This window comes from Capra hircus, chromosome 21 (assembly GCF_001704415.2).
Source record: "Capra hircus breed San Clemente chromosome 21, ASM170441v1, whole genome shotgun sequence".
Lineage (NCBI taxonomy): Eukaryota > Metazoa > Chordata > Mammalia > Artiodactyla > Bovidae > Capra > Capra hircus.
In genome coordinates this window covers 14,155,581-14,183,574 of record NC_030828.1, presented here as the reverse complement: position 1 = coordinate 14,183,574, position 27,994 = coordinate 14,155,581, and the positions used below count along the sequence as shown (strand labels likewise).

The 27,994-nt window shown below is 48.0% G+C and overlaps 1 protein-coding gene across 2 annotated transcripts in view; it reads left to right on the top strand.

Annotated features, from left to right (window-relative positions):
• The window catches only part of SLCO3A1 (solute carrier organic anion transporter family member 3A1), a 374,705-nt gene that overhangs the window by 328,731 nt on the left and 17,980 nt on the right, over positions 1-27,994 (top strand). For both annotated transcript variants that reach the window (XM_018066139.1, XM_018066138.1), the window contains exons 6-9: positions 5,096-5,294; positions 6,532-6,670; positions 19,668-19,843; positions 23,695-23,759. In XM_018066139.1, the coding sequence (XP_017921628.1) occupies positions 5,096-5,294; positions 6,532-6,670; positions 19,668-19,843; positions 23,695-23,759 (579 nt within the window). The remainder of the gene's footprint in view (positions 1-5,095; positions 5,295-6,531; positions 6,671-19,667; positions 19,844-23,694; positions 23,760-27,994) is intronic.

Sequence of the window (27,994 nt, the reverse complement as noted above, 5' to 3'; positions counted from 1 at the left end):
GAAAGTGAAGAGGAACTACAAAGCCTCTTGATGAAAGTGAAAGAGGAGAGTGAAGAAGTTGGCTTAAAGCTCACCATTCAGAAAACGAACATCATGGCATCTAGTCCCATCACTTCATGGGAAATAGATGGGGAAACAGTAGAAACAGTGTCAGACTTTATTTTGGGGGCTCCAAAATCACTGCAGATGGTGATTGCAGCCATGAAATTAAAAGACACTTACTCCTTGGAAGGAAAGTTATGACCAACCTAGATAGCATGCTGAAAAGCAGAGACATTACTTTGCCAACAAAGGTCCGTCTGGTCAAGGCTATGGTTTTTCCAGTGGTCATGTATGGATGTGAGAGTTGGATTGTGAAGAAAGCTGAGTGCCGAAGAATTGATGCTTTTGAACTGTGGTGTTGGAGAAGACTCTTGAGGGTCCCTTGGACTGCAAGGAGATCCAACCAGTCCATTCTACAGGAGATCACTCCTGAGTGTTCTTTGAAAGGAATGATGCTAAAGCTGAAGCTCCAGTACTTTGGCCATCTCATGAGAAGAGTTGACTCATTGGAAAAGACTCTGATGCTGGGAGGGATTGGGGGCAGGAGGAAAAGGGGATGACTGAGGATGAGATGGCTGGATGGCATCAGTGACTCGATGGACATGAGTTTGAGTGAACTCTGGAAGTTGGCGATGGACAGGAAGGCCTGGCGTGCTGCGATTCATGGGGTCGCAGAGAGTCGGACACGACCGAGCGACTGAACTGAGCTGGACTGAAGCAGCAGTAGTGCAAGTCCTGAGAGGAATGGGCAAGGTGATATTTTCTGATCTTTTTCTTTAATGTGTCCTTCACAAACTGGCCAGTAAACCCATGTTAGGGTACTGACCCAAGATAACTCACCAGGAAAACACACGTGAACAATGAAATGCTAGTACATGTCCGCCAGACAGCAGCACCAAGTGTTGTTGAGAAGGTGGAGCCACTGAAACTCTCGTGTGCTGCTGGTGAGAAAAGTTCTTTGGCAGTGCCTATGAAAGCTGAAAGCATATGCTTACTCTGGGATCCAGCATTCCACTTCTGGGCAGAATCCAACAGAAATGAGTGTTTAGATCCACTTATTTATATAGGCTTAGGTAACAGTAGGGCTTCCCTCATAGCTCAGTTGGGAATCTGCCTTCCTTGCAGGAGAGCTGGATTCAATTCCTGGGTTGGGGAGATCCCCTGGAGAAGGAAATGGCAACCCACTCCAGTATTCTTGCCTGGTAGAATCTCATGGACAGAGGAGCCTAGCAGGCTACAGTCTATGGGGTCACAATAGTCGGACATGACTTCACAACTAAACATACATATATACACATAGGTAACAGTATCTAAAACAGCTTTATGCATAAACCCCCCAAACTGGAAACAGTCCAAATATCTATCAGTAGAATGGGTAAATAAATTATAGAATATTCATACAGTGGCCTGCCACACAGCATGAGAAAGCAAGAGCTTGTATATATACCTCAATGTGGATGGATCTGGGACAGTCAAAAGACGTCAGACTCAAAAGAATCATATTAGTAAGAGTTAGAAAGGGAAAAGTTGGACTTCCCTGTTGGTACAATGGATAAGAATCCACCTGAAGATGCAGGGGACCTGGGTTTGATCCCTGGTCTGGGAAGATTGCTCATGCTGTGAAGCAGCGTTAAGCCCGTGCACCACAGCTGCTGAGGCCACACTCTAGAGCCCTGGGGCCGCAACTAGGGAAGCTTGTGAACCCAGAGCCTGTGATCTGCTCCAGGGGAGCCGCTGCAGTGAGAAGCCTACACACTGCAGCCAGGGAGCACCTCCCACTCTCTGCAGCTGGAGAACGGCCACGCGGCAGCAGAGGCCCAGTGCAGCCCCAAGAAGGAAAATAAACACTTTCTTAATGGAAAAAGTAATGAAAGTAACAGAGGCCAGAATGATAGTTGCTCTTGGACTTTGGGTGAATGAGGACAGCAGGGAACCCCTGAGGCTGCTGGAAATGTTTTAATACGGGGGTGTGTACAGATGCAACAAGTCATCAGCGTTCCCTTAATCTTATGCACGTCACAGAACATAATGTATCAAGTTAAAAAAGAAAAAATTAAAACCCTACCAACAAGGATGTGGCCAGACCCCAGCCCCTCTCCCTGGGGGCTGCCAGAGCACACAAGGCTGATGTTTTTCTTTTTCTTACTAATAGCTCTTTACCATCCACTCTTTTATCCAAGAGATATTAGCAAAATGCAGTTAGCCCTTAGTACCCATCTGACAGAGATAGGGTAAAAAGTGTCTCTGTAGACCCAGAGGGATGGTACCAGGAGGGAGGTGGGAGGGGGTTCAGGAAGGGGAACACGTGTACACCCATGGCGGATTCATGTTGATATGTGGCAAAACCGGTACAATATTGTAAAGTAATTAGCCTCCAATTAAAATAAATAAATGTATACTTAAAAAAATAGTGTCTCTGTAGTTACAGTTATAACTTCTCCGTTACACCTACGATCTCTTCGGTTTAGCCCTCCAGCACCCAAAGACTTTCTTTCTCACCTCCTGATTTCTTGACTGCAGCTTCTTACATTTTGATCACATTTGCTTCAAAGCTGGGGCTCTGTTCTAGTTCAGAGCAGATTCCTAGAGTTTCCCATCAGCAAAGCAATAGTCTTCAGGGCAGAAGGAAAAACTCAGCCTCTCTTTCCTGCATCTGTCTCTGTCTCAGTGAGTCTGTCTGTTAGGGCACGTGGCCTGGGGAGAGGCAGCCTGGTGGCCGTCTGTCGGTCTGTCCGTCTGTCTGGCAGTCCAGGCAGGCAGGACATGTGCCCTTTCCCGGTGCCCTTCCCGTGGCATCTGGAGTGTTGGCTGCAGGAGGGGCTGGCAGGGGGCCCTGAGGGGACAGAGAGAGGCCGCGAAAGCCTAAGGAAAGGCGCGTGCCCCAGAGGCCTTCATCAGTAGCTCCCGTAGACCTCGGGGAGGAGTCCCCTGCCGTCATCCCAGGCCATCAGCGCTGTCTCTGGGCCACCCGCAAAGTCATCAGTAGATGGGGCAGAGTTCCGAAAAGAGCAGCACAGATGATTAAGGGCTGATGGCCTTGATTTATGCATGAAGATAAAAGGGACTCAATCTGCATAGGTTAAGGTAATGAGGATGGAGTTTGGGGGGAAGTTCTGATAACCGCCCGCATGCTAAGGCTTCATACACATCAGGGAGGGAGAGGGGAGGTGGATGATGGCTTGGAGAGAAGGTGCCCAAAGCCTGTTATTGCCATAGTTACCATCATCACCAGGGGCTGCTCCCTGCCGCCTTTGATGGAAAATGGAACGGAACGCAGCCTGCTCTCCGGGCGTGGGCTGTGGTCATCGGTGTTCACTGACACAGATCCAATCTGCTCGCTTTTTCGTTCATCCAGAAAATAGTTCCCAAGTGCCCAGGCACAGGGAACCAGGGCTGAACAGGATGGAACGGTCCTTGGGGAAGCTGCATCTTAGGAGGGGGAGAGAAAACAAGAAACCAGAAAACCAGAAATGTCCGAGGCAGCTTCACATAATGAGGAGAGCCATGCAAACAATAAAACGTGGCAGGAAACACTAAGGAACCTCAGATAGGCTGCTGGACCGCTCTAGGTGGGGTGGCCCGGGCTCCCTGTGAGCATTGGGCCCAGCCAGGTAGAGGCACAGGGGAAGAATGTTCTGGGAGCTCCCCTGCTGGCTCAGCAGTAAAGAATTCGCCTGCCAATGCAGGGGACGCAAGTTTGATCCCTGGGTTGGAAGATCCCTTGGAGAAGGGAATGGCAACCCACTCCAGTATTGTTGCCTAGAGAATCCCATGGACAGAGGAGCCTGGCGGGCTACAGTCCATAGGGTCGCAAGGAGTCAGACATGACTTAGCAACTAAAACAGCAACAGAATGTCGTAGAAGAAGAATCAGCAAGTGCAGAGACTAGGGGCTTGAATGGATTTGGTCTGTTCCAGGGGGAGAGAAGAGAATTGGGTGTGGTTGGGGAGTCACTATGGCATGGAGGAGAGACAGGCAAGTAGGGGTGAGGTCCTGAAGATCGTGTCTGTAAAAGGATGAGAAAGAACCGAGCGCAGACAACCCAAGAATGTCAAATAATACAAAATGCTGTGTTTTTCTTAAAATCTGACTTGTCCTATTTTCTTTGCAGAGCTCAGCCTCCCTGATTATGCTTTTCTCACCCGAATATTAAAATTAATTTGCATTCCTGTAGCACATACCAGCTGATTGATGTAGTCAATTGACCTAGAGGTCTGTTGATTGGCAAGCAAGAGGCAGCCTAAACTGGAAAATTGGCCATACACAGTCTACATGGTGGATAAATGACATGCAGTAATTTAAAGCTGAGTTTAGATGAAATGAATAAGAACAAAACCAAACAAGAGATTGGAACTCCTAGGATCCTTTGGTCCTCCTAAGATGCCCTGAGTCTCTGAGAATCAGAAATAGCAGGTTTTTGGTCTTGCTGCCTTGCAGATAGCTCTGTTTCTAAGAAGGTATTGGGGAGGGGGATAAAAATGTATGCCAATTACTCACCAGGAGCTGCAAAATGTATCGATTTGATCAATGCTACTTCCTGAGAAGTTGCAGGGATGGTTAAAACACTGTCTCTCTGTAGGTTGGTGAGTTCTGAGGCCTCTGTTTAAACAACCTCCAGACCCTTCTTTGTCTGAAGAAGAGAAAATCCCCAAATGATCTTGAGCCCCCTTTCCCACACCGCCTGGGAAACACACAGAGGGCACATTGCTAACACGCACGTGTGTTTCTCAGCCCATCTGCCCTGTCTGTCGGTTGTTCTCACACCAGCTGGGGCTGTTTCCCATGAGGGTTCCCCGCTTAGCATGAGGGTGTATGACTTACATGCCTCATCACTGTGAGTTTTTACGTGTCTGTGTTCCCCCCCCCCAATTATCTGTGGGCTCCTTGAAGGTAGAAATGAGGCTGTTAGCAGAGACGTCGGGGTACCGGGGAGGAAGTGGCACCGCGGTATTGTCACGGGGGATTCTGTTCACGCAGGGCCCAGCCTCAGGGGCCTGCGTTGACTGGCCCTGCTCCCCTGGCTAACGGTTCCCGCCCCTCTGCTCTGCTCCAGGGATGACTGCGATCCCATGTGCCTGTCTGGGCATCTTCCTGGGCGGTCTCCTGGTGAAGAAACTCAGCCTGTCTGCCCTCGGGGCCATTCGGATGGCCATGCTCGTCAACCTGGTGTCCACCGCTTGCTACGTCTCCTTCCTCTTCCTGGGCTGCGACACGGGCCCTGTGGCTGGGGTTACTGTTCCCTATGGAAACTCGTAAGTCTCAGAAAGGTCACACACACCCCCACCCAAACACATACACACACCCCTGCCCCACCATCCCCTGCCTGCCCAGGGATACCAAGACCCTCTCTCCAGGGTCAGTTAATGGAGCCTGCTTCGTCCCTAGTGACCCTGACCCGGAAGTTAATGATGCCTCTGCATCTTCCGTCCAGTGTTGAAGGATATATGTGAACCTTCTGGGTGGGGAGGACAGAATTCCACTTAAAGACTGTCTCCCAGCACGGCCAGGGGAGCACTGAGGAGACAGGTAGACGCTCACTCCCCAGAGGATTCAGGTGCCTATTTTTGGCATTTGATTTTAGGAATGAGGTGAAGATAGAAAATTAAAAATAGGTTTTATTTTAACATTCAGCTTATAATACAAGAGAGAAGTGTGTGTGTGTTAGTAGCTCAGTTGTGTCCGACTCTTTGCCACCCCAAGGATTACAGCCTTCCAGGCTCCTCTGTTCATGGGGATTCTCCAGGCAAGCATGCTGGAATGGCTTGCCATTTCCTTCTCCAGGAGATCTTCCCAACCCAGGGGTCAAACCCAGGTCTCCTGCATTGCGGGTGGATTCTTACAGTCTGAGCCACCAGGGAAGTCTGTAAAATAGAAGAGACTTCAACAGTTCCTAAACAATAAGAAGCTATCATTAGGCTCACATAGTAATAGCAGGGTCCAACCCATGTTAAGTGTGGGGTGGGGGAGGAGGAGAGAAGGGAGGGAAGAAAGGACGGAATTTAGCTCTTACAGGACATCTCATTTCCTGTCTATTATCCTAAGACTTTGAACTGAAGCTGAATCAGGCTTGTCCTTAGAGGGCATTATGGAGAGTCCTTATATGTCCAGTACCAACGGCTGGTCCTTCTTCTACACGAGCCTCTGGGAGTCCAGGCTGGAGCATCAGGGCCGCAGCATGGCTGGCCCACAGGATACCAGTTCCTCTCCACACCAGTCTCCTCCGAGCAGGCCACCAGGCTTCCTCCTGACATTAAGTCAGACAGAGCCAGGCTCGTCGGCCACCCTGCAAGGTCAGACAGGCAGGAAGGAAGCCCACTGGCCAAGGCATCCTCTGTGTATCCATGCACAGTCCAAACACCAGCACCCTTCCTTCCCTGCACACCATGGCCACGGTGGCCACTGTGACCCCAGAGGGCAGGGGGCTGTCCATGGGGATCCAGAAGAAGATGGCCTTACTCTGATGGATTCCACCTCTCCTCTCTTTTCCAGCTCAACACCTGGCTCAGCCCTGGACCCCTACTCGTCCTGCAATAAAAACTGTGAATGCCAAACCGATTCCTTCACTCCAGTGTGCGGGGCAGACGGCATCACCTACCTGTCTGCCTGCTTTGCTGGCTGCAACAGCACGGTATTGCTGATTTTCTGATGGGATGGGATGGGGCAGGGGAGCACAGCCAGCCAGAGTAGCTTAAAACCCCAGGTCAGGGGCAAGAGTGGGCAACCACATGTGTCCTGTGGCTTGTGTCCCTGCCTTGTGAACTGTCTCAGCCTCTGCCCTGCTCTGGTGGAGAATTCTCCATCAGAAGGATAGGAGGCCTGCCAGGCCATCCAGCTGCTTTGTGCTAAATCAAATAGGTCTCCAAAAAGTGTTACTGAGCAATTTTAACAGAGAGTAAAAATTCAAAGGAAGCTGTATGGAGCCAGAGGAAAAGATTATGGTTCAAAGCTAGAAACAGGATGACACCACAGGTAATGAGTTCCCCATCAACAGAAGTATGTAAAGAAAGGTTGGAACCATTTATCAGGGAAGACCTCTTCCATACCTGAGACTATGCAACACTAATTCAGCATCTTCTCTACTCGATTCCCTTTGCCTTTATCTTCTCAGCTAGATGCCTCCACCTTTTTCCATCTTGCCACTATCATTTCTTTCCGTGTGCTTTTTGTTCTTGTGTTTGTTTTGGGGTTTTTCCTTCTCAACATGAATTATACATTGACAATTATACAGTTGACTCTCAACCTGCATGCAACTTTCCACATTCTCTGCATGAAAACCTGAGACTATGAGACTGGTCCCCTAGTCCTGCTGTCCCCACCTTGTACCTGCCCTTCTGCGTCCACACCCCACTTCCCTGCTGCAGGCCCTCCTCTTCGCTCACTTAGACCAGTGTGGTAGTTGCCTCCCTGGCCTCACAACTCAGGATGGGCCCCTGCTGGTCTGTCTTCTCCATTGCAGCCAGAATGATTTGTAATATTGCATGTTGTTCAGTTGCTCAGTCATGCCTGACTTTTTGGACCCATGCACGGCAGCACACCAGGCTTCCCTGTCCTTCACTATCTCCCGGATTGTGTTCGTATCACGTCCATTGGGTCAATAATGCTACCCAACCATCTCATCCTCTGCTGTCCCCTTCTCCTCCTGCCTTCAATCTTTCCCAACATCAGGGTCTTTTCCAATGAGTTGGCTCTTCGCATCAGGTGGTCAAAGTATTGGAGCTTCAGCGTCAGTCCTTCCAGTGAATGTTTAGTGTTGATGGTTTGGGCTCCTTGCTGTCCATAGCATGATGTATGAATATATCTCCTAATATTGGGCCATCCTTACATCCTGGAATGAATTTCACTGTTTTGCTTTGCTTTCAGCCATGCCAATGGCTGGCAGGATCTTAGTTCCCAGACTAGGGGCTGAACCCAGGCCCAGCAGTGCGAGCACAGAGTCCTAACCACTGGACTGCCAGTTGTTCAGTTCCTACGTAGCGCTGCACCGGACCCTTTCTGACCAGTTAGAAGATAACGTCTAGGCACTGAATTGGGTTTCTGTCTTCAGCACATGTCTGTCCTCTGCCATGCTCTTCAGCTGTGCTTGCTTTCAAGTTGGGTATTCCGCTTTCCCCATACAACTTGGGTCTTTTCCTACTTCTTCCTCCAGTTTGACAACTCCTACTCATCCATCAATACCCTACTCAAATGCCCCCTCCCCTGTGAAGCCATCCCTGCCCTCCTTTATCTTTGAGCTTCTTGCCTCTGCAGTCTTGGTACCTGTCTCTCCTGGAGGCACCTTTCTCGTTTCACTGCAGTGATCTGTTAAAAGCGTTTGTCATCTGCCCTGACCTGTGAGTTTCCTAAGTGAGCCCTGGCGCCCACAAGTGTTCTGTAAATGTCTGGAGTTGCAGAGATGGAAAGAAACACAAGAAGGCTTGAGTGGCTGCTTTCAAGGAACTTAGAGTTGATATCCTTTGTTTCTCCCCTTTGCTTATTTTGTGTCTTTTGGGAGCAGCTATTTCATTGAAGGAAGAAAACTGTATCGTTTGTTTTCATTTCCAAAGACCTCATTTTTCCTTACATTTAACATTTAGATCCTTGGCCAGTTATTAACATTTTTCTACAGAGAAAATAAATCACCCTCGGGTGGAGGGGGCAAGGACTGATTTTTTTTTTAAGTAGATGATAAGGCAGTTTCCTTAAGTGGGTAGAAATGAATTTTTAAAAAGAGATGGGACCTTGAAAATGGTTAAAATAAAAGTACAAGCTATTCTTTTTCATGACAACAATTTCATTAACTCTTTAATATCTAAAAGCTATACTATAAATCAAGTTTGGTTACCGTGCTGTGATGAGAATGACATTGACTCAGTATAGGCTAGTGTCCTGAGACCAAAGCAGTCTATTCCAGAGCATTCTCTGACCAAAAAAAGGTCTAAAAAATGTGTGTCTCCTGTTCTTCCCTGGACGAGAGGCTTATTGAATAAGAGCTTAATCAGGCCCGGGTTTGCTTCTGGCTGCTGAAGCAGCAAGCTGTGGAATGCAATTATCAACAGAGGGCAAGCATCTCCGATTCCCTCTGGACATACGTGGTTTATTCCCCAGACACCTGCCTCTTCTTCACAGTACCAGAGGCCTCGTATTGTCTGCTAGGGTGCAGGTGATGCAGAGGGGTGATACCCCCTGCAATTACAAGGCGGAGAATGAGAAAGTCCCGGGGCTGGGGTGGGAGTTACGCTCTCCCCACAGAGGCAGGCCTCTGGATGCCTTGTCTTCCAGTGGGTGGACAAGGGCTTTAGGGTCACAGAGCTATGTGTACCCTGGAAAGGGGCTTTTGTGAAAGTTCAGCCCTAAAAACAACCACGACCCTGAAACTTGCCACACTGGCAAGCTCCTCTGAGAGCCTGTGTGGGCCAGGTGACAGGGCCTTTCACAGGTCACTCGTGGTCCCAGGTCAGAGGAATCTCAGGCCATCAAGCAAAACGGAGCAAAAAGCAATTTCAAAATACTTTCAAATATTTTGAGAAAATGCCAAAAGGGTGGAGTATATTCCTGGGATGTTTGCTCCCTCTTCCTCTCCCCTTCTTGTCTGCAGGCTCCCTCCGAAAACTCTTCCTCAAGCTAGAGGTTTCTTCATCCCTCTTTCCCCCTTCCATATTTTTCCACCTGCATCCGCTGGAGTCCTCTCCCAGTGTGGGCACAGCCATTCTGTCACCCGGACCCCCAGCCCCGTGTGTATTATCTCACTCATCCTCACAACAACCTTGGAAGAACGTGTTATCCCCTGATTACAGAGGAATCCTTGCCCAAGGTCACATAGACGGCGGTGGCGCTGGCGTTGGAACGCAGGGTCTGCTGGACGGCAGTCTCACTGTCTTCCCCGGCCCTCTGACTTCTCTCTTTAGTATGCCTGCCTTTTCCGCCAGCTGAAAGGAGCTCTCCATGTGTGCGCGCCACAGCTGGGATGCTATACCTTCACGATCTGACCCTGCTGCCTCTCCAACCTCAGCCCCCCAACTCCACACCCATCTTGAAGAACCACTGACACACTCAGACTTCTTGGGGTGCCCCCTGCGTACCCAGCTCTCTTTTACCTCTGGACCTCTGTGCATCCTGTTTATCAGGGCAGGTCTTCCCCTAAGCCCTTGACAATCCTTAACACATCCTTATCCACCGCTGAGAAGCCTCCTTGCACCTCCTCACTGCTTCCGAGGCTGCTCTGACCACCCCCACCCCCGCCGTTCCCCGCAGAAGCCTCAGCACCTCTCTCCGCGCTCCACCAGACCGGATGGCCCGCGTTCGCCTGCATCTCCGTCGCTTGCCCATCACTAGGCACCCACATCCAGAAATGAGGTTCTGCTGGGGACCCTTGCACTCCCAGTGTTAGCCACGGCTCTGATAAAGGCCCTGGGCTTTCGCATGCCTGGTTGGAAACTGTGCCAACCTCAGCGTGCCTCAGGGAGACTCAGGTGCTAATACCACAGCTGGCAGGCAGGTAGGCTGGCCACTGTAGATTTTAATACCGAACACCTCATCTGTGCTCGTCTCTCCCCACTTGGCAGCTTCCATCCAGACTTGTGAAAATCCCCCCTAACTCAATTAGACATGAATAAATCACCGACAAAATCACTCTGATTGTTAGGAGATCTGGTTCGTGTTAGCGGTTTGCTGATATCAGACTTTCCTTCCTGCCCTGGTTTGAGGTTTTGTGTTTTGTTGTCTGATCTCATTTCTCCTTGAGTGATAGCGATGGAAGTTTCCAGAATTGCATTTAATATACAATCTCTAATTCTCATTGCACGTGCCCAGGAACGGTGATGGAAAAGATGGCAACTTAATTTTCTAAGCTTCCTTTGGCAGGAATATATTGTCCAGATTGTTTCTGCCCCTTTCACTCCCAGAAGTAATTATTCCAACAGAAAGCATGTTGGGAGCTGCTGATTGACTGCTGGAAGTTGTATCCTTCTGATGTACTGAATAATTGACTTAGAAAAAGGCTTCTGTCAGCCACCAGCGGAATGTTCAAAGTCCGTACAAGTCCGGCACAGCAGCTTGTGGGGGGCTAAGGATAGGTGACTCATCTGTGCCCCGCTCCAGGCCACAGGGATTTATCGAGCACAGGTTTGAACAGAGCTCGACTAGGTGCTATGGCAGGGAGGGGATGTGGCTACCCCATTTTGGATGCATGCAGGGGGCTCCTTGTTCAGGACGGCCGGCGTGTCTCAGGGCTGGCCTTCATCCACAGGGAATCCGTGGGTGTTTGCCTGGAGGATAGGATGCCATACTCGAGTGTGAGCGTGAGTGTGAGCACAGGATGACGGGGAGGCTTGAACCTGGTGACTCGGGCAGAGCTTTGGTTCGGAGTCAGGGAAGAGGAGAATCTAGAGGGAGGGGCCTGATATCCCTCTGAGCTGCAGCTCCATCCCTCCCCTGGGCTCTGCCCACACCTCCCCCTCGGGATGCTGGAGCAGGGAGTGAGCCTGGTGCTCCCCAAAATGCAGCCCTTTCCTCGCCCCTCGGCAGGAGACCATTGCAGGTTACCCGGGCGAAGGGTGGACAGAGGTCTCGCTTTCATCGCAGAGTTTCCTCCATGGCCATTATCCTTCAGCCAGTGACCCTGCCAGGGAACAAGCTAGTGCGTTTCTTCTTGCAGTGTTTCGATTTCCCCTCTGCCTAGAGGCACGTGGGTTGCTGCTGATGCTCTTTGTGACAGGCTCTGAGGTCTTCACCTGGAAATACTGACTGGGGTTCGGCCAGTGAGGTGGAGAGATTCTAAGCTGCAAAAAGACAGTAATAAATGACAGGAGAAGGTCTGAGGAACTTCGCTGAATCGTAAAAAGATCCCGTGAAAGTCTAGGACACGTGGGAGCGTGTTACCATTCAAAGGAAGACGTGCCAGCTATTGTACCGTCTCGGGCCTCTGCCACCTGGGGCATCAGGAAGAAGCAGGGCAGGATGCTGCGCATGTCAGCACTCGCCCTGACCCCCTTCTGAACTACAGGACTCAGGTCCTACCTTTTGTAGAAATTGCCATTAGTTCCTGCTTGTTGTTGTTTAGTCGCTAAGTCCTGTTCGACTCTTTGAGACCCCATGGACTGTAGCCCGCCAGGCTCCTCTGTTCATGGGGTTTCCCAGGCAAGAATGCTGGAGTGGGTTGTCATGCCCTCCTCCGGGGATCTTCCCAACCCAGGGATGAAAACTACGTGTCCTGTGTTGGCAGGGGGATTCTTTACCACTGCACCGCCAGCGAAGCCCTTTTGTCCTGGTACCTGAATACATCTCAGAAAGAAAACCAAATCAGTATTTCAGGATGTTGAGAAAGAAGCATTGAAGTTTCCACAGGCTCGAAATACAAAGAACATCATCACCCCCTTGTCTGTCCCCTTAGTGAAGTCAGTGAAGTTGCTCAGTCGTGTCCGACTCTTTGCAATCTCACGGACTGTAGTCCACCAGGCTCCTCCATCCATGGAATTTTCCAGGCAAGAGTACTGGAGTGGGTTGCCATTTTGGAAATGTCATTTTCCACCTAGAGATTAGTCTTATTTGTGCAATGAGTAGAATTGATCCCTCAGTATTGAATACAGAGGGAAAAAGCCCAAACAAAAACAACTTTATTTGCCAGATACTTCAGAAACACTACTGAGGGATATTTTGTACATGTAATATGAGCTGTCAAAATAGCATGCTAATGATTTCCTCCATCAATGGGAAAATGAATCCTAGCTTCGAGAGAGTCATTTTTCTATTTTTATGGTCTACAGCTTTATTGTAATTATTTATCCCCATCATTGCATGTGAATAGAGACATTTCTCAATTTAAATTAATGGCTGGATGTAGAACAAGAGTAGAATTTTCAGTGCCTGTGCTCCTCTTCTTCTGGAGTTTTTAAATTTTTTTAAATAGATGGTACATTTGTGTGGCTCAAGAACCAGGAAGTGTAAACAGGAGGGAGTGGGAACTCCTCGCCATTACTCTCTCCTGTTCACCCGCTGCTCAGTCCACGACTCTGCCCATTAGGTAAATACTATTATCAGTTTCTTGTGTATGATAATTAACATTCTGACACTCATTATTCCCATTCTTCTAGCCGTAGCTTTCCTTACACTAGTTGAACGAAAAGTCCTAGGCTCCTGGGTTTTTATGCACATTCCAGGTATTATTCTGTAGCTTGTTTGGTTACTGTTTGTCATCATTTTTGCTGTTTTAATCGGAGGATAATTGCTTTACAATGTTACGTTAGCCTCTGCTGCACAATAGCGTGAATCAGTTATATATGCACATACACCCCCTCCCTTCCACCCCCGCCCCACCCTCCAGGCATCACAGAGCACCAGCTGAGCTCCCTGTGCCATGCAGCAGGTTCTCACTAGCTATCTGCTTACACACGGTAATGTATATATGTCAATGCTACTTTCTCAATAGCTTATTTGTTTATTTTTTATTGGAGTATAGTTGATTTCAAGTTGTGTTTATTTTCAGTAAAGTGTATAGAAAAAGTCCACAGAAAACGTGCACATATATTTAGTTCCCTATGCTGAGCAGGAGGTCCTTGTTGGTTATCTGTTTTGTACTTTAGCTTGTTACTTGTGGGGTTTTTTTTTGTTGTTGTTGTTAATGGTTTATCATGGAGTTTTTTCATGTTAGTGTGTAAGAAACACGCTGACACCTTTTTTACAGCTGCATAATTTTCCACTGTGTGAGCCTACTGGAGTGTATCTAACCAACCCCTATTGATGGGCATTCAGGTGAATGAAAACTTTAGTTCCTGCAGGCACAGTTGTGACTGGAATTGGACTTATGTCATTCTATGCCCGGGTAAGTCTGCCTGTAGGATAAATTCTCGTAGAATTTCCGAGCAAATCCCGCCCTGTCCGCCAGGTCCCCACCACTGCTTCCCAGTCTTGTCAGGCCAGCTCCTCTGTGCGCAGTGGGGCCATCTAGTTATCAGTGAGATCTCTCAGGGCAGGAAAGCCCGGTCCGCCACCCCACGCACGGTGCCAGGCAGAGACTCCAACTCTCACATATTTCTCCCCCAGAGAACGGCAGCCTGGGAAGACGTTCCTTTGCCGTGCGGATGGAAAACCAGACATTTGCCAGGTCAGGGATGGTAAACTCCTCTCCTGGAGCCTAATGTGCTTTCTTCGTAGTTAAATATATTGGGGGCCACCAAGGACAGCACCAGGGGGCTGCCACTTTATGCAGGACGTGACCATGTGCAGGCAGCTGCCAAGGTCCACCTGCATTCTGGACTGATGTACACACGGGGGAGAATCAGATCCCCACCATCGAGCCTCTCCTTCCCTCATACCCAGGTTGTGGCTGTTCAGTTGCTCAGTCATGTCCGACTCTTTGCAACCCCGTGGACTGCAGCGCGCCAGGCTTCCCAGTATGTTGCTGTCTCCCAGAGTTTGCTCAGACTCATGTGCACTAAGTCCGTGCTGCCCAGGTTGTCTCTGCATTTTCAGGCTTCCCAGTACGTTGCTGTCTCCCAGAGTTTGCTCAGACTCCTGTGCACTGAGTCCATGCTGCCCAGGTTGTCTCTGCATTTTCAGGCTTCCCAGTGGTTGGGGCTCTCGCAGGTCTCAATTAACCTGCATACCTGGTCAACACCAGCAAAGGCCTGTCCTACTCCTCCCTGCTCACTTGGGATTGTAGGGTGAAGCCCCAGTGCTGGAAAGTCCTCTCTTCCAATTATGCACCCTGGGATAATTATTTCCACCACACTGGGACATCTGAAGGGAAGTTTCTAGATCGATCTGCAGTCTCTTGTATCACCTGGGCCCAAATAAAGGACCTTTTCCATCCCTTGCCATCGGACTTAAGCTTAACATTTACCCTTGGATTCTCTGTGGGCAGGGTTCTAGGAATGTTCCAGCCTGTATCCTAGGCCTTGGGACCACCTGCGTTTTCTGTTCATCCTGTCGAATTGACTCTTGTAACCAAGAGGGAAACCCATCCAAGTTCCCACTCAGATCACTAGTGCTTACCTCCTTCCCAGCCTCTTTCACAGCTCCTCTCAAATGGGTTTAATCTGAATAAATGAGTACAGAGTTGCCTAGGTCCTTTGGGAGGGACCCATCCATTTTCAGGGGGCTTCCAAGGTGGCCAGTGGGTAAAGAATCCACCTGCAATGCAGGAGACATGGGTTTGATCCCTGGGTCAGGAAGATCCTCTGGAGGAGGGCATGGCAAGCCACTCTAGTTTTCTTGCCTGGAGAATCCTATGGACAGAGAAGCCTGGTGGGCCACAGTCCATGGAGTCGCAAAGAGTCGGACAGGAATGAAGCGACTGAGCATGCACGCACATCCATTTCCAGCTTCTCTCCTTGGCACCAGGGCAAGCCAGTATCGTCACTGGTCATGGACCCGTTCTCCCCTCTCCTAGCGCCTATAGCCCAACAAGTGCCTCATTTCTGTCCGGCCACCCCGGCCTGCCCTGGGTCCACTCCTGTCCCATTCTCCCTGGCTCTGTGCGCTCGCCCCTCCCCCTTGCCTTGGCTGCACATCCCAGGATGGCTTGGCCCCGCCGTTCACTCACACCATTCACGGGATCGTGCCTTTCTGGACACGTTCGCCTCACCTGGACCATATGGACTGGGTAGTCGCTGAGATAAAGGCATCTTATTTCTGTACCATTCCAGTAGGGCCACGATCACGGCCCGATCAAGGGAAGCCCCTCTTCAGAAGGGGATTTTCACATCTCAGAGCAGAGGAGGTCCAGGCAGTTTCCTCTTATGGTGAATGGAATACAGTTGAGCCACAGCCTAGGTGCAGAACAGAAATCTAAGACTGGGTGTAGGTCGCAATTACAAAGTACTCGTTAAACTAAACAGAGTTCACCAGTCACACAGTTCATTCGGAGGGCTGATCACATCACAGTCCTAAAGGCTACGGGAGTCAGAACTCAGTTCCTGGGGTCTAAGCCAGCCCCTTATGGATGGGCCTGTTTCCTGTTTATACCTGAGTGCTCTCTGAGTCCACGTGGTTCTAAGGACCCCAGCCCCAAATCTCTTTTTTCTCATAGGCTATAGGAGGGACCAAAGAGAGAAGGATGGGGGTGGTCTGAACTAGGGCAGGGTTTGAGAGATGTTTTGTCTTTGCTGTTTAGTTGTTTGAAGTGAAGTTGCTCAGTCGTGTCCGACTCTTTGCGACCCCATGGACTGTAGCCTACCAGGCTCCTCCCTCCATGGGATTCTCCAGGCAAGAGTACTGGAGTGGGGTGCCATTGTTTTGGATATGGTAAAATGTATGGACCTTGAGGGTTCATTCATTCATTCACTGAGTCATTCATTCAATACTGTCCTCTCAAGCTATGGATAAGTCAGGAATCAAAACCACAGTGGTTTCTGTCCTTATTAGCCTTACGGTCACGAGGAGGCTTTGACATAGGAGTACGGGGGAGGTCAAGAATTTACCATCGCGTTTCTATAGAGTTTGTCATTTCTAAGGTAAGAGAAGTGGAGGGAAAGGAGATGAGGGCTAGAAGTGTATATATCTGTCAGAGTTTAGTCAGGAAAACAGCACCCACATGTCTTGGAAGTACAGGGTTTAGTATAGGAAATAGAGCTTATGTAGTGTGGCAGAGTTGGGGAATTGGGATCCGGAAGAAGTGAGATAAAGGACTGGAGAAAAGTCACCACACCCCCAGAAGTATCAGTTCAGGTGGGCAGGCTGAGGCTTATGGGAAATTCCCCAGAAGCTGTGCCCAGCGGGCTGCTCAGTGAGATGAAGGGGGTACTCAGGGACGTCAGCAAGACTGCATCCAGGTCAGTAGAAGTGGGCACAGGGCCTCTGTTGTCAGCAGGGTGGTCAGAAAAAAAGGTGGGTGCATGCAGGGATGGTAGGGCCAACCGGCTCCTTCTGGGCACCTCCGCATTTGTCTGTCCCCATGTCTGACCATCTGAGAGTAATAGCCCCTGCCTCACTTACAAATCTCTTCTGTGTTTCCTCTGGTCCAGCTCTCATCGTGCAGGGAAGGGAATCCTAAGGAGATGGTTCCCCACTCTGGACAGTAGAGTAGTGCCAAGATGCCAGTGCAGAATCCCGTACAGGATGCTCATCCTGGAGTTAGTTCTGATGTCTCAGCATGTTCAGAGGCTTAGGAAGGGGCATCCCGGGAGGGTCTGGGATGGGTGTGAGTTAGAGATGAAACTTAGGAGAGTCATCAGAAAGCATGTGCACGCATGCTCAGTTGCTCAGTCGTGTCCAACTCCGCGTGACCCTGTGGACTGGAGCCCTCCAGGCTCCTCTGATTCTCCAGGCAAGAATCCTGGAGTGGCTTGTCATACCCTCTTCCAGGGGATCTTCCTGGCCCAGGGATTGAACCCATACCTCTTAAGGTCTCCTGCATTGGCAGACAGGTTCTTTATCACTAGCACCAGCTGGGGAGCTCTATCAGAAAGCACATGGATGTAACACAATCTAGGGAAAAGTGCAGGGGCGAGAAGGGAAGAGAATCTGGACCAGAGCCCCAAGGAGCTCTGGCATTTTCAAGTAGGAGATGGGGCAGGTGCCAGCAAGGAAAATGCAGAAGGGAAAAAGGAAACCAGAGAGTGAGCCGTGGAAGCCGCGAAGGCGGTGGGTCACAGGCACGCACTCAAGGGGCTCCAGGGAGAGAAGAGGATGGAGGGGTCGTCTGTGGAGGTCGCTGGTGAGCTCAGCTGATCTGATCGCTGCATGTAGGAATCTAAGCCGGCTAGAGTGAGTCGAGAGCATGGAGGCAGTGAGCATGAACAGCTGGAAAAGTTTAGCTTCAGCGTTCAGGGTGTGGGGAGAGGAAGGATCAGTTTCCTCTCCTCAGAAGAGAGGGAAGTGGCATTTTCAATTTGAGTTGAGGAGAAGCCCTTGTTTGTTATTCAGTCAGTAAATCGTGTCTGACTCTTTGCAACGCCATGGACTGTAGCATACCAAGCTTGCCTGTCCTGCTTTATCTCCCGGAGTTTGTTCAAACTCATGTCCATCGAGTCGGTGATGCCATCCAACCATCTCATCCTCTGTTGCCCCTTCTCCTCCTGCCCTCAGTCTTTCCCAGCATCAGGGACTCTTCCAATGAATCAGCTCTTTCAGGGAGAAGCCCTGTTTCCTGATAGAAGTAGAGGAAGATCTGTTCCCATTTGCATCCTAAACTCCTGCTGAGTTTCCTCTACTGCGCCTCAGCACTGTGCTATAAGACAGTGCTTGATAGATCACAGAAATGACGCGTTCTTATCCCAGGAGCTTAAGGTCTCCTCCAGAAGGATAGCAAGGGTCTCTGCCATAGGGTGACGAGTGTGTCCCCCTGGAGGGAAGTGCCAGCTCAGATGGGGGTGTCTGTGGAGGCCTTGCAGCCAAATGAAATGTCAGCACTGGGTTTTGAAGATCTGTGATTTCTCTGGGCAGAGATGTATGCAAAGAGACAGAGGGGCTGAGCCTCAGCACCTTTCACAGAACGACGGGAGATGCCCCTGGGTGCTGTATTGGGGCCGTTTATACAAAAGCCCCTGCTGTGGGAAGATGGCTTAGGAAGAGGGGTCCAGCCCCACCCTGTGTCTCCTCCTACTTCCCACAGGTGAAAGCTTCTTGTGGGGCACAGTCATATAGGATGGAGCCCCAATCTGCTAAGTCTGGCGGGGAAAGAAAGGGAGAGGGAGGAGGAGAGGTACAAGGATGGGAGACGGGCTGAGGAGGGGGCACGTAAAAACCAAAGAGGATTTGTTTGACCCTCAGGAGGATTTACCCCAGCATGTGCTCTGAGAGCCAAGCAGCCCTGGAAAGAAAACAATGAATCATTTATGATTGTTTTCATTTTGTATTCATTAAAGACCTCTGCACTATTATTATCGAACCTTAATTGGCTTGGCTGTTGGCTAGCGCTGTCTTTCCCTACGCCCTTGCTCCTCCCCTCGCCATCAGAAACTCCTCTGGAGCATGAGCCAGGACCATGCTGGGGAGCCGGGGCAGCTGGGCAAGAATCCACCCAAAGATCAAATGGAATGCAGCCGCTTGGCTTTCTCCTCTCTGATCATATATTAATAAATGCACCTCGCTGGTCTCCAGCTCGCTCCCCACGATCCGCTCTAAGCTCCCTGGCATCTCTGAACCCTCTGCTCTCTCAGCCACTCGAGAAGTCTCCCATGAGCCAGCCCCCTCTCACGGACCCACAAGCCCAGCAACTTCACGCATAACAGTGCACATCCTTTGTCCCAGGTGCCATGGTGGGCAGTGAACCAGCAACCAAGGTTACCTGATTTCCTTCTTTTAATACACTTCAGTGTAATTATAACTGCACAAAAGAGAGGACAAATTGGCAAGTGATTACATTGTTAATTTGCCAGTGTTTTATCACATTGTGGAAGCACGATTTCCTCTCTAATCGTATGGGGGGTGGGCAACACATTTGTCTACGGTGTGGGCTTATCGAGGAATTCTGGGGCATAGAAATGAAATACACAGGAGACGGGGAAATCAGCTCTCCTCCCCATAAATATTCCTTTATTTAGCATGTGTTTTGCAGCCTCCTTCAAAAAAGCTAATTCGTTGATTCAGGCCTAATTATTGAAATGCTCCAGAATGCATAATCAGGCTGTGGCAGACCCAGCTGATGGATGGCTTTAGATCTGGAGAGGGGAGATAGCCCCAGTTAACAGGGCTGACTGCTTCCCTTTCAGAATCTCACTGGCTGTGCATGCCTCATGACCATCCCACCTGAGAACGCGACCGTGATTCCTGGAAAATGCCCCAGTCCCGGGTGTCAAGAGGCCTTCCTCACCTTTCTGTGTGTGATGTGTGTCTGTAGCATGATCGGGGCCATGGCTCAGACGCCTTCGGTCATCATCCTCATCAGGTAAGCATAGCCCCAGGGACCAGAGAGCCAGCCGCCCCGCCCCGCCTCCCTCCCTGCTGTGTCTGCAGTTCTCCCAGAAATCAGAACTCTGGGGACTGTATGAGTCTTGCAAGCCAGCTTCCCTAGGCTGGTAGGAGTCAGTTATGTTTGATGGAAACCTCACAGCAAAAGTAAGGCTTCCCCGGTGACTCAGACAGTAAAGAATCTGCCTGCAATTCAGGAGATCTGGATTCAATCCCTGGATTGGGAAGAGCCCCTGGAGAAGGGAATAGCAACCCACTCTAGTATTCTTGCCTGGAGAATCCCCATGGACAGAGGAGCTTGGCGGGCTATAATCTGTGGGGTTGCAAAGAATCAGACATGACTGAGTGACTAACATTTTCAACTTTCACGCCAAAAGTAGAAAGCACAGCCCAAGAAAAAACACTGCACTTTCATGTCCTACCAGGAACAGACTCTGCAGGTAATTTGAAAGGTACTGCAGTCTTTCATTGATATTTGCAAAGAGCAACACTGTTGGAGTGAAATGAAAATGGCATGGGAATAGCCGCGTCCCCGTGTCTGGCTCCTGTCTCAGGGCACTGATTCGCAGTATGACCTTGGGCTCAGTATTGTTTCTGAATCTGGAACTGGAGGCGATGTCAATGGTCCTGCCTGCCTCCTGCAGTGGGCTGGGTCCTGCTGAGACCATGTGTGTGCAAACTCTATAAAGATATAACGGGTCATTGACAAGGTGTGATGCAGTGCTGAGTGGCTCGTGGAAGCAAGCAGTGACTGCTTTTGTACAGATGGATAGTTGGAGAGAGTCAGCCATAATTCTGGGTTTCCCTGTTTCTTGGGAACTATCCTGGGGGGTGGGTGAGGTGTCTCAAAGGTGAATTATTGAGTAATTTTCTGAGTAACTTACACAGTTGCAAAGTTATCTAGGTTTGTGTGAGAAACCCAGAAGCAGCAGGCTTCATGTCTGGCGACCATCTTTAACAGAGGAAGAGGTGCCAAGCAGAGACAGATCCATCTTACCGGGATGTAGTTATCTAAGCAAACCAATTCAACCCCAAGGGCTGGAGGTAAAAGCAGGAATGAAGTGCTTGGATGCAGCCTGTACAAATATACGTTTTGTTGTTGTTTAAGTCACTAAGTGTTCAATTCGTTTGTGACCCCATGGACTGTAGCATATCAGGCTCCTCTGTCCATGGGATTTCCCAGGCAGGAATCCCGGAGTAGGTTGCCATTTCCTTCTCTGGGAGATCTTCCTGACCGAGGGACTGAACCCATATCTCCTACACTGGCAGGCAGATTCTTTACCACTGAGCCACCAGGGAAGCCCTGGTATGTAACATTTGCAGCTGCTTTATCCAGCCTCTCTGTGTCTACTACATTTCCTGATCTTGGTTAGAATTCACAAGGAAAAGGATTTATACAAAGTACTTATGTTATAAAGTCATTAGCAAAGCTTTTTCAATGTGCAGAAGCAATAATAGTACAATAGCAAATTGCCATTTTATACTTGTTAAATTTGAAAAAGTAATTTTACAAAATTCACACCCAGTTCTGTAAGCAGGGCTCTAACAAAACAGGTAAAGTCACACCTTTCTGTTGGCATTGAGAAACATAGTGATCCTTTCATAAAAGCAAGGTGGCAAATATGAGTTCAAGAGCCATAAAAACGTTGGGTTGTTTTTTTTTTATGAGGTAACCCTACCCCTTGCCACTTATCTTAAGAAAATACTCTACAAGAAGAAAAGCTCAATGCAGACAGATTTTTATTACAGTGTTAACTATAATAGCAGAAAAATCTGAATTGAAATAGTGAGTTAAATTATAGTCCCACAGCTCAGTGGAATAATGAAAATTCTTAAGAATGTGAGAAGTGTTTATGAAATGAACTATTGAATTTAAATTATATATGGAGGATGATTATATATAATATGCACTGGACAAAACCCATCAGATCTCAGGCATGGGTTTGGGGTGGCTGCATTATTTTCGTTGCTAGGAATTCCCATGAAGTTGTATCGTACCAGCTGACACACAAAAGGCACCAAAAAGCAAGAAAAATGACCTTTACAGCCTTTAGCAATGACTGGTCCCCTTTTTTTCTCTGCCCTTGACTCTGCTGCAAAAACCCAGCTCAGTAGTTGTGGCTGCAGACCAAATACAGAAAGTCAGCTGAGACCTGAATCATGTCCAAATCTCAGCTTGATAAACAGCTCTTGGAGGTTTTCAGGAAATATGTGATTCCCTTTCAGTGGACCAGCAACAGATGGCCTAAATGACCTAGGTGGGGCCTTGTACACCTCATAGCTCCATGCTGCTGGGGCCAGCTGGAGGTACGTGCCCTCACAAATGTTCTAGGCAGACACAAGGGCACAGACGGTCTGAGCCACAGACCAGATTATGGGCACCAGCCCTTGTCCCATCCCAGAGCAGTGGGCCCACTTCCACTCCTACTCCAGACAGAAGCGTACTTGCCAACAACATCCACAGGTGTGCGGATACCGCTTATTTAATAAGTCACGTAGGGGCCAGCGCTGGGCTCTTTGTTTTCAGTGTTTATTTGGCTGCGTCAGGCCTTAGTTGTGTCATCAGGGACCTTTCGTTGTGGCATACAGACTCTGGTTGTGGTGCTGGGGATCCAGAGTGCACAGGCTCAGTCTCTCCATGGCATGTGAGATCTTAGTTTCCCGACCAGGGCTCGATCCTGCGACTTTTGCACTGGAAGGCAGATTCTTACCACCGAACCACTAGGGAAGTCCCCTGCCTCTTGTTTTCTTCGTTTGTTTGTGTTTTATTACTCAGCATGTGCTGTGTGTCACACACCACACTGATGATGAATGAGACACAAATAGTCCTTGGCCTCAAGGAGGAAGACAAGCACTGAGTCAACACTAGTTGCAAGAGTAAGAGGCCTAACAGAGATTTGTGACTAGCTGTGAGGGCCTCTCTACTTGGAATCAGGCATCATTTCCAAGCCCCCCTCCTGTCACTCTTATCCCAGACAGCGTGAGAATGTTCTAGAAAATGTATGAAAAGATCTTGCTCAGGGACTGCTGTGGGTAAACCAAAGCCAGGGACACTGAGTCAATTCAAAACAAAGGCATGTGACTATATAAAGCTGTGTGTATGTTAGTCGCTCAGTCGTGTCCAACTCATTGTGACCCCGTGGACTGTGGCCCACCAGGCCCCTCTGTCCATGGGATTCTCCAGGCAAAAATACTGGGACAGGTTGCCATTTCCTCCTCCAGGGGGTCTTCCTGACCCAGAGACCAAACCCACGTCTCCTGCAGGCAGATTCTTTCCCACTGAGCCACCTGGGAAGGCCAAATAAAGGTACCTTTCCAGTTTAAAAGGTACCAAAGCTGGATATAGATGAATGGACTATTTCACAAGTTGTCCATCTAGGGAACCAACCCATGCTAGTTGATTTCACAAAATGATGCAGAATGACAGAGGTGTTTATGGTTCTGGCCTATCTGAGTAGCATAAGGGAAACTGTCTTCTCCATTGATATTTCCCCTGATACATGTACCCACCAACTTAAGATGTTTCCCTGTGCTGGCAAATGCAAAATGCCTTTAAATGAAGACTTTGGGAACAAATTTGCATTCCATCCTTCAAATGACTAGTTTTAGTTAATAAAAAACACTGCTAAATTCCTAAACTTATCTTGTCCCTGCAGTTGCAGTGATTTTTCAGACTTTTGGCAGGGAAGGTGAAAAAAGCAAAAGAACAAAACCATTAACAATTTTCTAAGGAAGGACTCTGATGGACAGCAGCAAATGACTCTGGGGTCTGTTAATTAAAGTGAAGCGATAAGAATCTCTTTTTCTTCTTCATCTCTTCGCATGTAGGACAGTCAGCCCTGAACTCAAATCCTACGCACTGGGAGTTCTTTTTCTCCTCCTCCGTTTGTTGGGTACGTATTCTTTCTTTATTCCTTCAGTAGTGAACTGGATGCTTATAACCAGGTGAGTGCATATATCAGTGCAATCATGACCAGGTGAGTACATATCACTGGAATCATCCCTTGAGTTGTCTTTTTTCTTACGAAGTTTAATTTTGGTAAACAAGAGAAAGGTCTGCTAAATGTTGTTCAGGTTTTAGACCTATACTCGCACACTCCCTGGATATCACAGCGTTTTTGTTGATATTAACTGTGCCTTCGTGCCACCCTGAATTTTCATTGGCACAAGGAGGAAAAGTGAGGAACCAAAGAGAAAGGAATTTGATGGTGTCGTTGGGCAATAAGCAGCTTGTGAAATGCTTCATTTATGGGGCTGCCAGCTGGGGGAGAGAGGTATTCTCATAATGCTTCCCAAATGGAAACTTTGCATCCTTTAAATTTTTCCAAACTGACTTAGTTTATATACCTTGGGTTTCTCAGATAAGGCAAATATGACCTTCATGCTATAAAGCCTATATTCCATTGTTTGGTATGGACAGAAGGAATTAAGTCTAAGATGGGAAGAGCCCATGGTTCTCCTGGAGTGCTGGGACCAGCTGAGAAGCTGGAAAAGCCAGTCAGGTAAACCTTCTCCCTGTGGACCACACTGCTGCTCTATGAACTCCCTTTGTCAAGGCCAAGATCAAGATAGGATGACATGTTTTTTTCTTGAAATGATAAGGCTGTGGTCTTCCTTAGTGGACATTAAGTGATAAATAAAAATGGGAAGGAAGATAACCATGGCCTATACCTTCAGAGTAAAAAGTTCTTATTCCAAATAGTAACCTGAATGAGCACAAAGACTAACTATAGAAATGTTTATAAAAATATTCATAAAAGTGAAAAATTGGCAACAATTCAAACATCCATCAGCAGGGAATTAGGTAAATCCATTATGGGTTCTAATTTCAGTAGGATTTATGTACCCCTTTAAACTGGAAAGAAAAATATTGATAAACTTGGAAAGGGTACATGATAAATGGAGGGAGAAAGGAAGTCTATATTGTATATGCAAATGTTTTTAAAGTATGTATGAAAGTCCCTCAGTCGTGTCCAACTCTGCAATCCCATGGACTATACAGTCCATGGAATTCTCTAGGCTGGAATACTGGAGTGGGTAGTCTTTACCATCTCAAGGGGCTCTTCCCGACCCAGGAATCAAACCCAGGTCTCCTGAATTGCAGGCAGATTCTTTACCAACTGAGCTATCAGGGATATATATATAGGGGAAAATACTGGAAAGCTAGATAAGAAAATGGTATCAGCTATTATTAATTGAATAGTGAGGCTAAAAATGATATTTTATAAATTCATTTTTAAAATTTGAATGAAAAAATATATGTTTATTACTTTCATAATGAGATTATATTCTATATAATTGCTATGTGAAAGAAAAATATTCACCCTTAAATCCATTAATAAGACAAGGTCCTCCCTGGGGAATGGAAAATACTTGACATCTGCCCTAGCTCTGCCTGTAGCAAATAACTTCCAGTCAAGGTTGTGATCTCTTTTGCCATGTCCCTGACAAGACCTGGGAGTCTTCTTAATCACTGTCAATCCACATCGTTGGGATACATGGAGAATCATAAATGGCATCTTTGTCTTATTTCTGGTTCATGGAAAATAGAAATGCTCTAGGTATAGTAATACCCAGTGCAAACAAGTTCAACTGTAATTCAAACTAAAACATTTTAGGCCTTCCTAGAACTCACAGTGGCTTTTAGAGCTAACTACACAGGGTACTAATTATGGTGGGTTTTTTCTCTCATCATTGGGAGGATAGAAAATGCGTGTGTGGTGATGCTCCCATTCCCCCCTGGTTTGGTGGATGGACAGATGACTGTATATTATCAGGTAGCAGGTGGGAGACCCTTACTTCTGAAAATGGTGACACCATTCCACATGCAGGCTTCCTTGGTGGCTCAGCTGGTAAAGAATCCACCTGCAGTGGGGAAACCTGGGTTTGATCCCTGAGTTGGGAAGATCCCCAGAGAAGGAAACGGCCACCCACTCCAGTATTCTGGCCTGGAGAAGTCCATGGACTGTACAGTCCATGGGTGTGCAAAGAGTCGGACACAACTGAGAGACGTTCACTTTCTCAATTTCACTACTTTCATTCTACATGCACATTCACTCAACAAACTGACATTTATTGAGCATCTAATGTGTTCAGAGCTCCATGGACCATACCCAGGTAACTGAGCCCTGCATTGCTCTTAGGGAGTTCCTTTACGAGCTGACCAGAGAAACAAAAAGCCCTCCATTTACAGGATTACTACAGAGGTCTCTGTACCTCTAAACACATGCTGAGGACTCAACGTAGTGAGTAAAAAATAACCTTCAGAACAATTTTGATAACACTAAATGTAAGAAAAATTTTGCAAGTTGTTTTCAAAACGTTAATGAAAATTATAAGACACTTAAAGACAGAAATGGAAAATTATAGAGCATGTGTGATGTGACACCATTAAGATCACTGTATGTTGCTCTAAAGCTCAAACATTATCTAAACAAGTATTTTTCAACTTCTGTGATTATAATCTACAGCAAGAGATAAACTTTATATTGTGGCCCAGTGCATACATATGCATAAATACAACTGAAGCAAAGATTTCATGAAAAATATTCACCATTAATGTGTGTGATGTGCTCTGATATTGTCTATTCTATTTCATTCTTTTAAAATAGTGGGTCATGACCAACTATATTGATTGTATTGTCGAACTGGGTCACACATCAGAGTTTAGAAAGTGGCTCTAGAAGGATATGCCACAGTTTCATCTTTTAATTAAAAGTGGCTTATCAGAGAAGTCTTTGCACTGGGCCCGATTCCGTTTCCTGCAGTACCCAATGAGATAACCACCATTACAGTTAATGAAGGGCCAATCGAGAAATCAGATTTCAAGACATTGTCAAGCTTTGTGCTTGGCCCCACTTGGGTAATGGGTGATGGTAAGGACATAACAGTTCAGTGTGATGAAACTGGAGATGCAGTCAGTAGAGGTGTAGGGTGGATATGTGGGAGAGCCACCTGACCTGGGGTTGGGGACAGGAGTGTGGGTGAAAAGATGTGATATTAACCTGAAGCATGAAGAATGCAGAAGAGTTACCTTGCTAGCAAAAAAGAGAGAGTGCTTTAGACCAAGGGACTTAAAGGAGCAACAGCCTGGAAGTGAACAAAGGCTGAAGCATGTTTGGGGGCTGCAGGAAGCCCTTGTGGCTAGAGGGGATGGCTGTCAAGGACACGATCAGAAAGAGTTGCTGCAGAAGAGTTGCTGCGCTGTTGACAAGGTTGACCTTTATCCCCAAGGCAAATGAAATCGTTGATGGACTTTAACGTGGGGATAAGCTCTACTATGCATTTTTAGAAAGGCCTACTGTCTGCCACATAGAGAATGTGGGAACTGAATATTAAGCCGCTGGTATAACAGAGGAGCTGTTGGAGAACCATGCTGAGGATGCTGGCTGCCAAGATGGGTGGATGTGGATAGAGAAAGAAGTGTCAAGGCTTAGTCCCTGAATGGAAGTGTACAGACTGGAGCATCTAAGGAGGAGGAATCCACAGTGACAGTGCCTTATAAAAGGTTTCGATCATGTGGTACATGAGAGAGATTATTAAAGCAGGAGGACCAGAATGAGGAGCAAGCTTTTGGGAGTGGCATAGACCAACACCATCCAATAGACCTTCCTGCAGTGGTGGAAATGCTCCATGTCTGTGCCACGTGGGGCTGTGGAGCACTTGAAATGTGGTTTCTATAAACTGGTTTCTCCTTATTTTTGTTGATTTTCATTTACATAGCTGCGTGTGTCCAGTGACTGTCATACTGGACCATGCAGGCCTTTGATGCACCACCATTGGTGGGTCAGAGCTTGAGGCAGTGGGGGAAGCATGGGGAGACTGCTCTTTGTAGATACTTGGCTGTGAGGAGTGTAAAGAAAGAGGGAAAGACCCAGAAGTGAATGCAGGTTATCTTCCCTTGTTTTTAATGCTGATAGAAAGGAGTTGTCAGAAAGGGCAGAGACCTGTGGTGGGTCAGGTCACCTTGGCACCAAGAGCTTCCCATGGGAGCCCTGGAGTAGCAGCAGTAATGTGGTTGGTGATATCAATGGTGGGTGAGGAGGAGTATGGAGCAAAGAAATTAAGACTAGTGGTCACAGTAGGGCTAATGTGACTGACCCTGGTGCCTGAGCTGGACAAGGAAGAG